Source organism: Nyctereutes procyonoides, unplaced genomic scaffold (genome assembly GCF_905146905.1).
Source record: "Nyctereutes procyonoides isolate TBG_1078 unplaced genomic scaffold, NYPRO_anot_genome, whole genome shotgun sequence".
Lineage (NCBI taxonomy): Eukaryota > Metazoa > Chordata > Mammalia > Carnivora > Canidae > Nyctereutes > Nyctereutes procyonoides.
In genome coordinates this window covers 29,156,248-29,173,293 of record NW_026575042.1, presented here as the reverse complement: position 1 = coordinate 29,173,293, position 17,046 = coordinate 29,156,248, and the positions used below count along the sequence as shown (strand labels likewise).

Sequence of the window (17,046 nt, the reverse complement as noted above, 5' to 3'; positions counted from 1 at the left end):
TTAAACTCTTTATGGAGGGATCCTTTCTATGGGCATGCACGGGGATAGGAGGGCCAATAAAGGATGCTGAGGCTTATTAGGAATAACAACAGCAGAAAGTCGTTACCACCCCTTGATCTCAAGGATCAAGAGAGAGAAAGGAGATTGTGTTACCAGAACCCAGCAAAAGCTCCTTCTGCAGAACAGAGTCTACTAGCAGACTTGTGTGTGCAGAGGCATGGTGCTGCTGCCAGCCCGTCTCTATCCTCCCACTGTCTGATCTCCTGCTAAGTCATCCCCTTGCCTGACTCAAACCAGAACCTAGAGGGCAAGGAGGCCCAGGAAGTCCCATCCATAGAGATCAGCCCCCAGGGGCAAGAGTAGGGTAGAGAATGACAGATATGAATCTGGAAGAGAGGAACAAGTGGAGACTTATTATCACAGAAGGCAAGGAGAGTCATAACTCATGGCATGTTAGAGCAGGAAGAGGCTTTTCACCTTCCAATCCTTGAATCCTCATTTTATTGATGAGGAAACTGAGGCTCAGGGGACTAAAATGACTGTGTATCCATTGTAAACCCAATAAAAGGCATAGTTGATACCAAAGGCAGTCATCGTCATTCCTATTCTCATAGCCTTTCCATTTCATTATGCTAGGAATCAGGAGTTGTGTAATTTATGTTAGAGTAGGATTAGCTAAAATGGGGCACCTACATGGCCAGTACCTACATTACCATTACTGTGCATCAGACATCACTAACCTATCACAGATTTCTTTCCTTCTGAGCCCAGCTGTGCTTTCAGACTCTTTTTCATCCTAGGGCTCCTGGCAGTCACTAATGATTGATCCATCTTGTTGCCCTATTACCTAACAATACAACATGTTTTAAATCTTTAAATACAAAGCTTCAGACTATTCTATCTATATCCTTGAACCATGGCTCTTTCTCTTGAAGGTGCTTCCTTGCAGACTTTCAAACTGCTCACTCTGGTGACTCAATGGAGGGCATTTATGGTTTGGAAGGAGGGAAAGCACCATAAGATTATTTCACCTAAAGTGTAGTAATAAAAAGCCCTAATTCCCGGTGGGTTTTCTCTTCTTCTCTCCTTGCAGGTTGACAGGACAGAGGTGATTCGCACCTGCATTAACCCGGTGTACTCAAAACTGTTCACTGTGGACTTTTACTTTGAAGAGGTGCAGCGCCTGCGGTTTGAGGTTCATGACATCAGCAGCAACCACAATGGACTGAAGGAGGCCGACTTCCTGGGTGGCATGGAGTGCACACTCGGCCAGGTGGGTCCACAGAGGTCCCTTCCTATTCCTTGCCTGCTTGTGGCCTCTCTTCCTCCTCTTTTTCCTCTATCCCTGCATTCTTTCTCCTTTGGTTTCATTTTTCCTTTACGTGTAGCATTTTATGAGTTCCCATACAATGTCACATCCATTATAGTTGACAGTGTACTTACACAAGGATGATGTGGCAAATATGAGACCTACTTACTTTGCAAAATTAACCATTTTTTTTCTTCTGAATTCCTTCATTCTATCAGTTATTTCACAATCATTTATTGAATACTTACTACACTCTGTGGGTGCTATAGTCTTATTCTGTTACATTATAAATTTCCATCTTCCAACTCAACTATGAAAGTCCCCATACAGAGAGTATTGCTCATTGAGATGTATTCCAAGCTTCTGGTACCAAAAATAGCCCAGGAGAGGGGCTAAATAGCTATTTGGTGAATGAATAAATGCTTTTATTTAATCCTCAAAATGATGTGAAATAAACATCATTATTGTATCGATTTATCAGTGAGAAAACTAAAACTCAGAGTGGTTAAGCCTAAGGCCCCACACTAGTAAGTGGCAGAACTAGAACTCAAACGAAGTTGGCTTCATCCCAAACCCTGTAATTCTGCTTTATGACACCTTTCCTTTTTTCTTCCCTTCCCTTCTTGCTCTACCCAGAACTTTAGTAGGTGCTGAGGAGAAATCTAAATGAAAAAATAGTTCCTATGCCCAAAGTAGATACTCTAGTTGAAGAGGGCACACTTTATGCACCTAAAATAGAGCAATTCATGATGCAATGTAAACCATAATGAGACAGGACTAGTCATAGGGTTGTGGTCCAGGAAGAGTGAGCTTTGTGCTAGGTAGAATCAGAGAAGGCATTGTAGATTCAAACTTTGAAAAAAATATGGTTCACAGATTGAAAAAGGAGGAGGAAGGACTTTCAAGTAAGAAATCAATATATAGGGATCCCTGGGTGGCTCAGCGGTTTGGCACCTGCCTTTGGCCCAGGGCGTGATCCTGGAGACCCGGGATCGAGTCCCATGTTGGGCTCCCGGCATGGAGCCTGCTTCTCCCTCCTCCTGTGTCTCTGCCTCTTTCTCTCTCTCTATCACAAATAAAAACAAATAAATATTTTTTTTTTTAAAAAAGGAATCAATATATAGAAGCATAGAGGTCAGAACAACCATGGTAAGAGCAAGAGACAGAGGACACCAGGTTCCTTGAATCAAGGTCAGATGCCAATTTACTGCAAAACCATTGACAATTGAGTTTCAGAGCCCCTCACTTGGGTAGAATGCTTACAAGGCTCTGTGTGACATTTTTATTTGTCGTCTTGAACTTTTTTCTCAAAGCATTCCAAATTATATAAACCTCAAGTCCCATAAAACCTGCATCAATCCTATGCAGAGGCAAAGGTCGGGTTTAGGGATTAGTAAGAAAGAGCCTGCCTGGCAAAGAGATGACAAGCATGCATGTTTCTTTGCTTTAACTGTGCCTCATGCCACTTCATCACTAATTTCTCCCATGTGAGCACTGAGTAACAAAACAATGTTCTCAGATACCTTTTTAAGCAGATATAATGATTACTTTTCATTAGATTATTCTTTGTTCCCTTAGTAAAAGCTAAAAGTCCAATGTAGAACTATGGCTGAGGGGAGGGAGAGAAGGAATCTGGGAAATTCTCCATAAATATTATTTCTCTCATGACTTGAAAAAAGTTGATGGCAGATAGTGCTAAGGTCTTGCCAGGTACAATGCCTAATAAGTAGTACAGAATGAATGAATGAATGAATGAATGAATGAATGAATGATGGATTTGAGGTAGAATTCTATAATGTATAAATAAAATAAGGTGATTAAAGTAGCATCTCTTATAGATATAAATGAGCCACTCCAAGATTCTTTTTTAGATTATGGACATCCCCTCATGTATTAAAGTTATATACTACCCTAAGAAACAAATCTAGATCCATGCACGAGTCATATAAATCAAAGATCTTTTTCATCAAAAGATTTAATCATTTTGTCCATGTGAATGGCCCTCAAACATGCATCTTTAGTTTCTCACAACCCTTATCTCTCCAGCAGCCAGTAAGTCATTGACCCTCTACTCTATGCCAGGCATTGTGCTGGAGGTCAGCAGTGTAGTGTTGAGCCAAAAACATTATCCCAGCCCTCAGGCTGTTCACAGTCTAATTGTGGTTAAAGATGGGAAGCACACAATTAATTAAAGTACAACCATTATAATTATTCTTAAGGAGACGTATGGACTAGAAGAGCAAAGATTGAGAGAATGGTGTCAGGTGGAGAGGAGATCAAAGAATGATTCTGAAGCGAAGTGACATTTACACTAGGTCTTGAAGGGAGAATGAGTGTTTCAGTTGAGAAGAAAGAGGAAACACATTCCAAGCAAATGAGAAAATTATATACAAAGCCTCTGGATCCAGAAAGAAGTTTGGCATATGGTACATAGTATCTTCATTTGGGTTTTCCAAGAAGCTGACTCTGAGACAGGAAGTCAAAGGAGGTGAAGGAGATGTCATAGCAGAACAAGAATGTAAGATAGGAAAAGGAAGGCAGCCTGTAAGAGTGTCGTCAAGCCAGCTATCACTGTGGCCAACTGGAGCTTAATTCTGTGGGGAAAATTTAGAAGCCAGTGTAGAGCAAACATCACAGAAGTATCTCACCCTAGAGATGAGGGAACTTTGCTATTTATATGCTTCCGGTATATAGTTCATTAGTCATTGAGGGCTGTTTCCAGGGTGGGAACATCAATCCTTGAGTATTTCTGGCTTATCGCATGGGCAGCAAAGTAGGCTCCGAGTAGCCCAAGAAGCTACAAGCAAAGAAATACAAGTGCTGGTGGTCAAAAGTCAGTGATGAGCACCGAAGTCATAGGCCAGGGGAAATGAGCAGAGTATTGATGGCATCTGTGACACAGATGCTATTGGCTGCTTACCCAGGAGCCAGTCACTCCCCTCTTTTAGCTGTCAGGCCCTGATCATTTTCAGATCATTTTCCACCATGTAGCTGTGTAGAAAATAGCCCTATCCCTAGCCCAAGGGTGAATCCTGAGTAATCTCAGCCAATCACATGAATACCATTCCCATTTGCCAGAGATTGGTTGGCTTAGGGGTGGGCTTGTGGCCAGTTCTAATCCATAAGACATGATAGTTTTTCTTGGAAAGCTTCTCTAACCTAAAAAAGGAAGAGAGAGAGAGAGAGAAAGAGATCCACATATGAAAAAAAGAGTTCTCTGTCTATGATTACTGGAACCACTGTAGCCATCTTGTAGCAAGGGTGAGGATGAGCACAACCTTAAGGGAAAGTCAGAGCCAGAGAAGTGGAGGCACTGGCTGATATACTGTACCTGGGCCCACTGTATCTGTGGGCTCCTTATTATGAGAGAATAAAGTATCCTGTTGTTAAAGTTGTTTGGGATGGGGTTTTCCATTCCTTCAGCTAAAAGCACCATAATTGATATAGAGTATACCACTGAAAACATATCAGTGAAAAATGGATGGACTGTCTGGAGTGGGGGAACTGGGGAAGTCCATTGGCTTAAGTTTTTTGAACCCTTAAGATGAGGAATATATAGAAGTAAGCACTGAGGGTGAGATTACAAATAGTACATTCTAAATATATCTTGATACTTTTGAAAGAACTTCCATATTGACCAATTCATTTGAAACTCTTGACAATGTTGAGAAGACAGGTATCATCATCTGCCTTTTATAGCTGAGAAAACTGAGGATCAGAAAGATTCAGTTTCCTGACAGAGCCAAGACCAGATGTCAAAAGCTTTTGGTCCCTAACCCAAAGCTCTTTCTTCTGCCATGATTTAAAGAATGATAATGTAGAGAGGCCACATGTTTTAAGGTCTCTTTTAACATCTGGCTTAGGTGAAGCAAGTGAGCAGCAAGTCAGACTTGTTTAGTGTAGCCCTAAACCATGTTTCCCAAGCTGTACTACTGTGCCTCTGACCCCAGGTGACACCCTAGTGTCTCTGGGTATCTTGTATATTCATGGATGACTACCCTTTTATATTATCAGCCATGTGATAGTGCGATTAAACTTTCCATACGTTTGAGGTAGGCATGAATTGGCTGAAATCAATCAGAATATTCCATTTTTGTCGTTGCAGGGATTAGTTCAGTGAAGGTATATAACTAATCAGAGATAGTGAAATGTATATACATATTTGCTAGAGCCTTCTGAGAAAGGTAAAGCTGTGAGGTCTGGAAATGGCACCCTTTAAGGAGAGAACATGGAGCTGCTGGGGAAGGGAAAGGAAGGGTGATAAAATGACAAAATGTGGGTAAAAAGAAGAGTCACCTCAAAGGGAAGAACAGAGAAATAGAGAGAAATCAGATCATATTATTTGCATGCTAGATGGTGTCCTGTCTGAAGCCAGTCATTCCTGGGAATTTTGGTCAATAGCTTCCCTTTATTATTTAAATTATTGTGGGCTAATTCTTTTTGCCACTTGCAATGTGGAGTTCTAACTAATCAAGTCATATTCCATAAAACTCCTGCTCTAGGCCATAATGACTGCTTTCAGACTCCAACATCCTATAATTCATCTCCACTTCACTCATTTAGTAACTGCCTTAAGAAGTTCCTTTTTCTTAGTCCATTAAAATCATTTCTCTCTTAATTAACATTTATTTTTATATATATCATTTGGCCCCATAGCTAGATTACAAGTTCCTTAAGGCAAAGGCCATAATCAGTACTTCTTCATGTCTAATGCAACACCATGCTTTATATATCACACAGGCTCAGCCACATTTATTGATGAGTTCATTTTGAAAATTTTAGATCAATATAAAACTTTTATTTATCATGGTAAGTTTCATTCGATCACATGTTCATTATTTCAACAAGCATTTAACAAGTGCTCCAGATACACCAAGTACCCATGACAAAAAAGACAGAGGCCTGGCCCCAGAAGAGCTTACAATTAGCTGGGAGATACAGACTGGTAAATAAATAATTAAAATGCATGTTATTTCATGCCACAACAGAGATGTGTTCCAGGAGTGATGAGGGAAAACTTATCTCTTCCTAGAAGGGATGGAAGGTATCATAAGAAAGATGACTCTGGACCTGAACCTCAAAGGATGAGTAGGAATTCACCAGCAGAGAAAAGAAACAAGAACTCTCTGGGCAAAATGACCAGGACACACAAAGGCATGGCAGCACAAGGAAAACAAAGAACTCTAAGTGACTCAACATGGCTGGATGGCCAAGTAAGGGTGGAAAAAGGATAGAGGAGGCTAAACAGGAGAAGACCAGCCAGAGAAGGAGGACTTAAGTGCCGTTCTCTAAAGTTTGGAAAGACCAAATGTGCTGCACTGGAGGTCCTAGAGGGTTTTGACTAGGGGAAGGACAAGATATGGGGTGTATATTAGAAAGATCACTTTAGTGTTCTTGAGAAAGGTGAGTGGGACAGTGGATGTGGAGTCAGGGAAACCAGTTAGGAAGCTCAGGCCATAACAAGAAAGAGATGAGAGAGCAATGCTGATGGAAGTTGAGGAGGCTTAGGGCGGAGTTTGGCCAAGTGCAACATCAACAAACTTTGGAGAATGGATGAGGGAGGAGTGTTCAGGAAGCTGGCTCAGGTTACTGGAGGAGTGATTTGCCTATCTTTCAAAGGAATCAAATTGAGGAATCTGGTGGGGAATAGAACGTGATCCTGGCTTGTCAAACTCAGGATATCTGTGGAGAATCCAGAAGAGGTTACCAATTGGCATTCCACCATGTGGATCTAGAAATGATATAGATTTGAGAGTGGACCCCCTATGACTCAGGTAGCCTAAAAGTGGATGGGATCGCTCAAAGAGATCCTTATTTTTAAAAGGAAATTCATTGAACATGCCATATATAAACAAATCACAAAAGATTTTTAAAAAATTGTTGAATATGCAAGTTCATCTCTCGCTACATTCTTTCAGATACAAATGTGAACTTGATGTTAAATATGGGTGTGAATGAAAGCTTTCTCTTTTATTCTAAATTGTTCTTTTCTCTAGTATGATCCAGCAAAACATACACACACACACACAAAACACAAAAAGAAAATGCCAATACTTTCCTTCTTCATCACTTCAGTAGTTCAAGAAGATTTTTTTTTTCCTTGTACTGCTTAGTTAGGCAGGGAATGGCTAGATTTAGGAGCTGTTGAGCAGCTGGGGGAAAGGCACATTCAGGGTCTGAAGCACTGTTTCATAATGCTTAAATGCACATGCTGTGGAACCTCCTGGACTACAGTCAAATCCCAGCTCAGCTGCTCTCAAGTCATATGTCCACAGGCAAATTCTTGCAGTCACTTAAGCCTCAGCCTCTTCATATGCAAAGTAGAGATAATAATAGGGTTGGCCTCAAGAAATATTGTAAGGATCCAGTGAGAAAATACATATAAGGTGCTTAGTGGAGTCCCCAGTAGGAAGGAGCATTCAAAATATGGAAGCTATGATTAAAGACTTGAGAATCTAGGAAATGATGGGAAGAATCAACATATCTAGGAGCCAGCTTTGTTTCAGGAGTGAAGGTGGAAGCGAAATGGATAAAAACATTCTGACAAAACACCCATGTTCTGGGCAATTAGCAAAACTGAAGTTAGGACTTTGCCTCAAGTTTATTGAAAACATTAGTCAAATGAGTCTCTCTGTGTGTATGCGTGTGTGTGTGTGTGTGTGTGTGTGTGTAACTTTATTCAGACCATTTTTAAATATTTATTTATTTATTTATTTATTTATTTATTTATTTATTTATTTAAGAAAGAGAGAGAGCATGAGCTCAGGGCTCAATCCCAGGACCCTGAGATCATGACCTGAGCCTAAATCAAGAACCAGATGCTTAACCAACTGAGCCACCCAGTCACCACTATACAGACTATTTTTAAGTAAAAATCATTTCAATCGAGATCTCTGAAATAATTGGGGTCAGGTATTCTAATTCCTGTCTTAGCACAACGAAGGCCCAAAAGGTGAGAGAAAGTGACATCCCAAAACCCATGCTGGAAGTCACACATTCAGAGTTGTCTCCTCAAAGCTGTCTACAGGTACTTGCCCTGTCCATGTGAGTTGGCCACATTCTCACTCTGCCATGTGAAACAGTGGGACTCGTGGCTTTTAGCAAAGGAAAATAGCAGCCCTCAGCATGCTAGAAACGGGCATTGGCCATGAAGTTGAATACAAGCACAGCCAGTGACTTAGCACCAAGCAATAATGCCAAATGAAGGATCATGTCCTCCAAGAGCACTCTAGGCAGAACTGTGTGTTCTCAGCAGATGGCTGAGGGGGGCGAATCACAGAGATGTAGGGGGCCCAGAAAGCTGTGTTCTCCTTCTGGGTGAGCTTGGAGACTGTCCTTGGATTTCTGTTGGCGGAAAGAAGACTAGGAGCTAAGCCCCTCTCCTGCTGCACCCAACAGAGGACATGCCAAGGAGAGCTATGATGATCCCTCACCATCTAAGAATAGCAAGCAGACCTTCTTTAAAGGGGTGCCCTCACTTTCTTTCATTGCTTTCTAACTAGTCCAGTTATCCTCAAATTCTTCCACTTCTTTGCACACCAAATGCAGTGGGGACACTGAGTCAGAAATAATGATAACAGTAAAGATAGCAGTTACCTTTCCCTAGGTACTTGTAGTTACGAGTCACTGGGCTAGGCGTTTGCAAAACCTCACTTAAATTAATCAGCTGGACGTCGCTGGGACGTAGGCACTACCATTATCCTCATTTACATTTGAGGAAACACACTGAATAAAGCTGAGTGGCTTATTTAAGTCTACACAGCTGGTAGATGGTGGAGCTGGAACTCAAAGGCAGATATGTTTGGCTCCAAAGCCCATCATAGCTCGTCACTGACCAGTATAAATTGGAATGTAGCGTCAATGCAAAGCACAGAGCTGACCTAGCTAGATTTTTGTTTTATTGGTTTTTTTTTTTAAGTTTGTTTGTTTACCTCATGTGAAGCTGATAGAGACAACATAGGAATGGTCTTGCAAAAAAAGACCACCTTGGTCTTCTTTCCTTCAGGTCTGCATACTGAATTTACTCTAAATACAGCATGGTTTCTTAAATAGTATCAATGTTTCAACCTCCCCAAACCAGAACCTTATAAAATCAGCACCCAGAAAGTGCCTCCTCCTGGTCTTTTCACCCTCAACCGAGTTGAGCACCCCACTAACCAAATTCAGTGATTGCACACCACCCCCCACCTTCCCTGGGTGTCTCATCATTGCTTTTCTTGTGGGCATTTCCTCTTCTCCATGGCTCAGAGTATAGTTACAACTGTCCTCTCTTCATTGTCATGTAGCTATACTTTAATGTAATTCTTCCCCCAGAGGGCAGAGGACATCTGTTAAAACCAAGAATGTCCTGCTTTCTGTCATCATAAGTAGGGCAGAGAAATCTATGATTCCTTAAAGGAGTCCTGTGCAGTCTGGGAAGCTCTGAACCCTCATTCATGAGAGAGGAATCATGCACTGCCTTCCCACGGATGCAACAGTTCTCCAACTTGAGCTCTAATCAGAATCCCTGGAGGCTTATTAAAACCCAGAGTGCTGGGCCCCACACTCAGAGTTTCTAATTAAGTGGATTTAGCAAAAAGCCCAATAATTTGCATTTCTAAGATGCCAGGTGATGAGGATGCTGCTGGTGGGGGGCCACAGTTTGAGAACCAACTCCCCCAGGGTCTTGCAGGAGGAATGCTAATAAGTCTCCTGGACACTGAATCACTAGTTTTAATTATGAAAGAACTAATGTTTAGGGCAATTGTCTGGAGAAATTAAGGAGGACAAAGAAAACATCTAGAGAGCAGAAAAAAGTTGTTTCATAATTTTTACATAGGATCACATACAGGAATTTAGCATTTACTTTCTTAAAGATCTTAACTCCCCTCCACTAAGTGTAGTTGAATGGACCTATTAGCCGGGCCACTGGTTCCCTTCCTGATACAGGTGAATGTTAGGATTACATCAACCACAATGGCCCCTGAAAGGATTGGCAGATCAAAGTTGTCAATGGTCAGTGGGAATTTGGTTTCAGGATGGGTTGGACCCAACCAGTCGACACTGGAAATGTAACAGTGCAGAAGGTGCTATCCAAGCTCATTGAAATGCTCACATTGAGATTCCACAGGTTGGTATTTTGTTGCATAACATTTAATATTCTCATGGCATAAAATTGATGGCTCAGGGAAGTTAAATTTACACATTACAGCAGGTAACTCATTTCCCTTCTGCTTCTCACATGAAAAGCTTTCCCTAACTTTGCAGAATTACTGCAGGCAGAAACCACATGAGTGATAAATGATGTCATAAATAAATACCATCATCTCAGCTACCATGGGCTGGCTGAGAAGTCCCAGGAAGTGGTCTCTCCATGCTTACTGACTTAGGCAGGTGGGATTCACATAGGGTGATTGTTGGTGAGCAAGCCCTCAGTTCTCCAAGGAGAGTAACATTAATTCTTGCCTTTTTTTTTTTTTTTCTGTCTTTGTCTGACAAGCAAATCTAAAATTCGGATCCTAGGAAAATCCTTCTGCTTTGTCTGGAGTCTTCCTTTTGTACCTTTAAATCTCCTTTATGGTGTCCTGCCCTGGAGTGTGAGCCCTAGGTCCTGGATCCGCCAGCAACTCCTTATGTCACACTGGGCAGTTTGTTTACCTCTTAGTGATATGGTGACCTCATCTATAAAGGGAAGGTTTTGTCCTGATTAATCTCTAAATTCCTTCCAGTTCTAATAGTCAGCGATTCCTATTCATCTCTTTCTTCCTCTTGTCTCTAAAAACAAGCATCCCCTCCTGCATTCTCATTTATCTTCAGGATAGTTTCCATCCCCTACCTCCCCACCCCTAGGCCCTTCTCACATCATCTGTTAGCATGAGGTCTTTCCTTCTTGCAAAGTCATGGATGTCATTCAGCCACACATTGTTTCCACCTAAGTGCCCCACAGGAAAGCACCTTCTCATGTCTACTTAATTTCAAAAATAGTTTTTAAAAGATATATTTAGTGGCAATTAAAATGGGCCTGTGTTTACAAGCCCTGTTCCACACATTGACAGTAATATGATACCTCTACTGGCTCCAAATGAGTAAGGAGAAAAGAACAAGAGATCTGGAAAATGGATGAGAATTTGAAAGAACTGATGTGTCACTGCTGAAAGCAACTCTAGGTGTTTGTGCTGGTCCCAACTCTTTAAGCCAGGACAGAATGGGGCACTCATCCCCCAGCCCACCCCACAATTTCCCCTGGGCTTGTTTCCCCATAGGGAGCCAAATACGCCAATTGAGTTGAAAGCAGCCACCTGGGACCTCTAGCACAGCACCCACTCTTGCTTGTTTCCAGCCAGCTTTCATTCCAGTCCTTTTTGCTACAGTTCAGAACTACTGACCTTCAAAAATTCAAGCTGAACCCTGTCTTGATGGTGTTTGCAATGCTCTCTCCACCACCTGGCCTTTGCTTTTCTCCTATTAAAGTTGTCTTGCTGTACTTTCTTACTTATCAGCATCCTAAGTGCCTTAAATAAAAATGTCCTGTACTTGTCTTGGCCCTGAAGCATAAAACACTATAGCACATGAACTGAATTATCAATATAGCCAATTCGCTGAAGTCAAATTACCAAAAATTTGATTCACCAAATAGAACAGTAGCTCTAATATTAATTCTTTGGTAAATATTTTTACTTACCAAAAATAAGGTATTTAGACTCTTTATAAAGTATGGTACAATTATTTTAAAATTTGTGAAGATTTCTGCTTTTCTTTTCATTTAGGCTGCTTATGAAATTTAGTAACTGATTATCACAAACTTTTCTGAATATCAACTATAGCTATATGAAGACTAAATTCTCTTTTGTCTTCTCTCCCAAAGGTGAGAAAAAAAATATGGTACTCGCTATTAAAGTGCCCATTTCTTCCCAGGCCAAAAGACTAGGAGGATGCATTTTTAGATGACAACAGTGATGGCAGGGAGGTGGGATTGTGAGTGATTTTTAGTGTCACCTCCATGTTTTTCTGTATTTTCTAAAAGGAATATATATCACCTCTATAAGCAGAAAAAAATTGCAATAAATGTTAGTAAAAACATCATAATAAGTCCTATACACTGACTTCAGAGAACTCATATTTATGAGTTCTGTGTCATGACTATGATGCAGAAGTATTATATAGATAAACTTCGGAGAACTTTAGAATATATAAGGAAGTCTACTTTGGGAAGTGTGAGGGAAAGGTTTTGGGGCAAGATATTTGTGCAGCTATGCTGTTAGGTTTTTAAGTGAGCATTCTGCAGACGCTTCAGGTAAAGTCTTCATTCCCACCACCCCACTCCAGTTCCCATAGGGAGGAAGGTTCACTTGGGTAATCTGACTATGATCTTCTGTAATACCATTTTTGATTACAGAAGAGACCATGGAGGGCTTGGAGCACTAATAAGGAATAAGTCAAGGAAGCATCATTGGAACTGCAGAGAGGTTCTGACATTCCCCCAAAGCCTAGAATCTCCAGTTCAAGTCTAATTTGGGAAAGAAAAATTTTTTATGTTGAATTAACCTGATAAAGTTTAAGGGGAGAAGAAACAGTAACTGCTTGGGTTACAAAATCATTCCCAGATGTCTTGGTTTCAGATTCAAGGACAAAATGAGGCCAGATCTGAATTCATTAACTTTGTTTTAGATGGAATGTGAGCCTTTGGGGCTTCTCTGTACATGAGGGCAGGTCAGGTGAGACCGTGAGTGTGCTGATTAATGTGCTTCACCCACACTTCCTTGGCGTCTGCCCACTGGAGGCTTAGGTCAGCACATATTCCCAAGCCAGTTGTTGGAAACAAGGGAGTAGAATTGCTCCAAACCTCTCTCTCCCCAGTGAGAATCAAACCAAGAAAATTAGTATCACAGTAAATTTGCAGACAGAACTCCAGTAGAATCAGAAAAGCTTGAAATGGGGAGGAAAACAAAAGCAAGGATGAGTTTTGTTGGATGAGTGGGATTCTGTTCTCTGGTGCTTCTAAGCCTCTGCTTAACTACTTCTAAGGAGTGGGGGATTCATCCTTACGTGTAAGGTTCGTGATACCGTTATGGTAACCTATGACTGCATTTGCCCAGGTCATCCTAGTTTATACCCATTGCCAGGATTTAATTATTAACACTGTCCCCTTTCATTTTCAAATTGTCCAAGTTTAGGCAATATAGCTTATGGTCCCTTTGTGATAATAAATCACCTCCATAGCTAACATTTACTAAGTGCTAATCATGTACCAGGCATTTCTGAGCTTGGTGCTGATGACATTATCACCATCATCCTTATGGCTATCATCTCTAGGCCAAGATTACATGCGTGTCATTAGGGCCAAAGTCAAGATGCAACAACAGGCATTTGGATTCACATTCAGAGTATTCAGTGGTTCCCCCAAGCCCCTAAGGTATACTACCTCTGGGCTTCCATGTGACAACTCAGGAAGAAAAAGATCTATATCCCTTTACAGATCTCCCAAATCTTCCTACTGACTTTCTCACTAGTGGTCAGTTGCAAGGAAGAGACTGATATTCTGGGGGCCTTTTAATATCCCAGATACCAGGTTACATGAAGCCAGTATCTTCCCCATTTGTTAGGTCAAGAACTCAGCTGTACAAGCTCAACTAATCCATCCAAGATCATGCTGACAGCAAGTTGTAGAGCTAAGATTCACACCTGAGTTGATCTGATTTCAGTACTTGCCTTCCCATTATACCATATTGCCTACTGCACCACATTCAATTTCTACAACCATTTGCAGATTGGAAAAAGTGGAGTAGCAATTCTCCCTAAATGCTATCATCGTAAGACTGCTAACCAAGGTCAAGAAGGAAGCAACCTTTTTCATGAGTTGTTAAATTGACTCCTTTATCTAAATAGTCTCTTTCTCCCAGCTCAGGGAGACCTGTGACATCCATCTGCAAATAGACACCCCACTAGTATTTCTCTGAAATATTCCTGGACCAAAGAGTCTGAGCAGCTTGTAGTGTTTAGGCTTCATCCTTCCCTTGGCATGGACCTATTGTTCATATACCAATTAAGGATAGCAACCAGATTTAAATAACTGGTATGCATTCATTCAGTGAATAATGCATTTAATGCTAGAAATAATAATTTAAAAGCTTATATACATTTATTCACTCATCCAAATAATTATGTATGAATTTATTCATTCATTTAATGGGCACCTATTACATGCCAGACACTCTTCTAAACACTAGGGCATCAGCCAAGAGCAAAGGGGATAAAGCCATGTTCTCATGGAGTTTATCTATTCCTACATAATATAATAGACAATGATAGTGCTATGAAGGGAACCCCAACAGGATAAAGAATAGAGAGTGGTAGGCAGGGGGCGGGTGCTAATTTAGATAGGAAAGTCAGGGAGGGCCCTTTCTGAGTAGAGACGAGAATGAAGTATGGGTACAAGCCATGTGAAGAAATCCAGAAAAGAGTTTCAGGCAGAAAGCAGAGCAGCTGTTCTTACATTGTACTGCCAGACCTTATGCTGAAAACTTTGCATACATTATCTCCTTTAATCCTCACAAAAGCCCTGTGGGGAAAGTACCATTATTTCCTCATTTTCTGTTAGCCACTTGAACCTTCAAGTAACTTGCTTAAGTGCACACCATTTTTAAATGCAGGAGCCATGAGTTAAACCCAGACCTCCTGACTCCCAGACACCATCCCCACTGCAACTACTGAGCAATTGTACACCTTGGTCAGTCTGCAACACTTGCCTGTACTTTTTTTTTTTTTTTTTTAAGTAGGAGCTATGCCCAGTGTGGAGCCCAACACTGGGCTTGACCTCACAACCCTGAGATCAAGACCTAAGCTGAGATCAAGAGTCGGACTCTTAACAACTGAGCTACCCAGGAGCCCCTGCCTGCACTTTTGATGCAAGATTGAGAGAATGATCCCTAAGAAAGATGATACAAAGCTTGCATCATCCCTCTGATTCTGGTCCTTTGTAATGCTTTTGATTACAGAGGAGACCCAAGAAGGTTTGGAATGCTAGTAAGGAGCAAGTTAAGGATGCCCATGGGTCCACAACTCTGGGGAGTTTAAATCATATGTCCCCGGGTACACCAGATATTGGACTGTGGCAACTTCTAGAGACTTTTGCTCCAGAGACCCTCCCTCAACTCTGTGGCAGGGCCCACATCTCAGGCTCTTCCAGACATGCAAGAACTTCTTCCACATAACTTCCCTGTAAAACAAGCAAGATTTTCCATCCCTCCACCTCATTATTTGTAAGGAGTGGCTTCATTGTTTCTCTGTATGTAAAGGCAATACAAGCCCATTTTAAAAACTATTCAGAAAAAGGGACACCTGGGTGGCTCAGCTGGTTAAGCACCTGCCTTCGGCTTGGATCATGATCAGGATCATGATCAGGATCCTGGGATGGAGCCTGCTTCTCCCTCTCCCTCTGCCATTCCCCCAATTTGTGCTCTCTGGCACTATCTCTGTGTCAAATAAATAAACAAAAAGTTTTTAAAAATTAAAAAACCCCAACTATTCAGAAATACATAAAAATAATAAATAATAAAACCATCCTTCTTCACAACATGGAGAGATAGCTAGTAAACATTCTGGTTCATATTCTTCCCGATTTTTTCTATGTAAGCACATACATATAGTTCTGTTTTTAAATAACCATTTGGTCATTTATACATACCTTTTGTTGCTTGCTTTTTTCTCATAAAAATACATCATGAATGTCTTTCCATGTTAATGTATGTATTTCTACATTAACTGTTTTAAGGGCTACACGGTATTCCATGATAGCAAAAATCAGGTAAATCATGTAAAGTGTCCCATACAGTGGACACTATGACTGTTTGTAGTTTTCCACAATCATATACAGCCCTTAAATAAGCATTGTGTTTTATATATCCTCATGCTCTCTGATACTTATTTTTTAAAAATAAATTAATAGGGATCCCTGGGTGGCGCAGCGGTTTGGCGCCTGCCTTTGGCCCAGGGCGCGATCCTGGAGACCCGGGATCGAATCCCACATCGGGCTCCCGGTGCATGGAGCCTGCTTCTCCCTCTGCCTGTGTCTCTGCCTCTCTCTCTCTCTCTGACTATCATAAATAAATAAAAATTAAAAAAAATAAATTAATAGCGGTGGAATATTCAGGCACACATTTTAAGGTCCTTGACACAAGGTGCCACATATGTGTATAGAAACATGGTAGCAACTGCCACTGCAGTTAAGGGAATGGAGCTGGACTAACTAGATTCAAATCCCAACTCTGCTGCTTTCTGGCTGTATGACCTTGAACAAGCTACCTAGCCTCTCTGTAGTGGGCCAGATGGTGGCCCCAAAAAAGGTATGTCTACATCCTAACCCTATAATCTGTGAATGTGACTTTATTAAAACAAAGAGTCTTTGCAGATCTAATTAAGTAAAGGATCTCAAGGTGAGATCATCCAGGATTATCCAGGTAGGCTCTAAATCCAATAATAAGTGTCCTTGTAGAAAAGCACCAGAGGACAGACCCAGACGGGGAAGGAGAGTATCACATGAAGGAAATAGAGGGATGTAGCCACAAGTCAAGGAACAATGGCAGGTACCAGAAACTGGAAGAGACAAGCTTTGGAAATCTCCTTAAGAAACTCCAGAGGGAATATGGCCACATGGCTTGATTTCAGACCTCTGCCCTCCAGAACCAGGAGATAATACATTTCTGTTGTTTTATGCCACCAAGTTTGGGTAGTTTATTATGGCAGCACTAGCAAACTAATAC

The 17,046-nt window shown here is 41.2% G+C and overlaps 1 protein-coding gene across 1 annotated transcript in view; it reads left to right on the top strand.

The window, feature by feature from the left end:
* CPNE4 (copine 4) overlaps positions 1–17,046 on the top strand; it is a 332,370-nt gene that overhangs the window by 171,157 nt on the left and 144,167 nt on the right. The window contains exon 2 of the mRNA XM_055321334.1: positions 1,094–1,273. Coding sequence (XP_055177309.1) covers positions 1,094–1,273 — 180 coding nt within the window. The remainder of the gene's footprint in view (positions 1–1,093; positions 1,274–17,046) is intronic.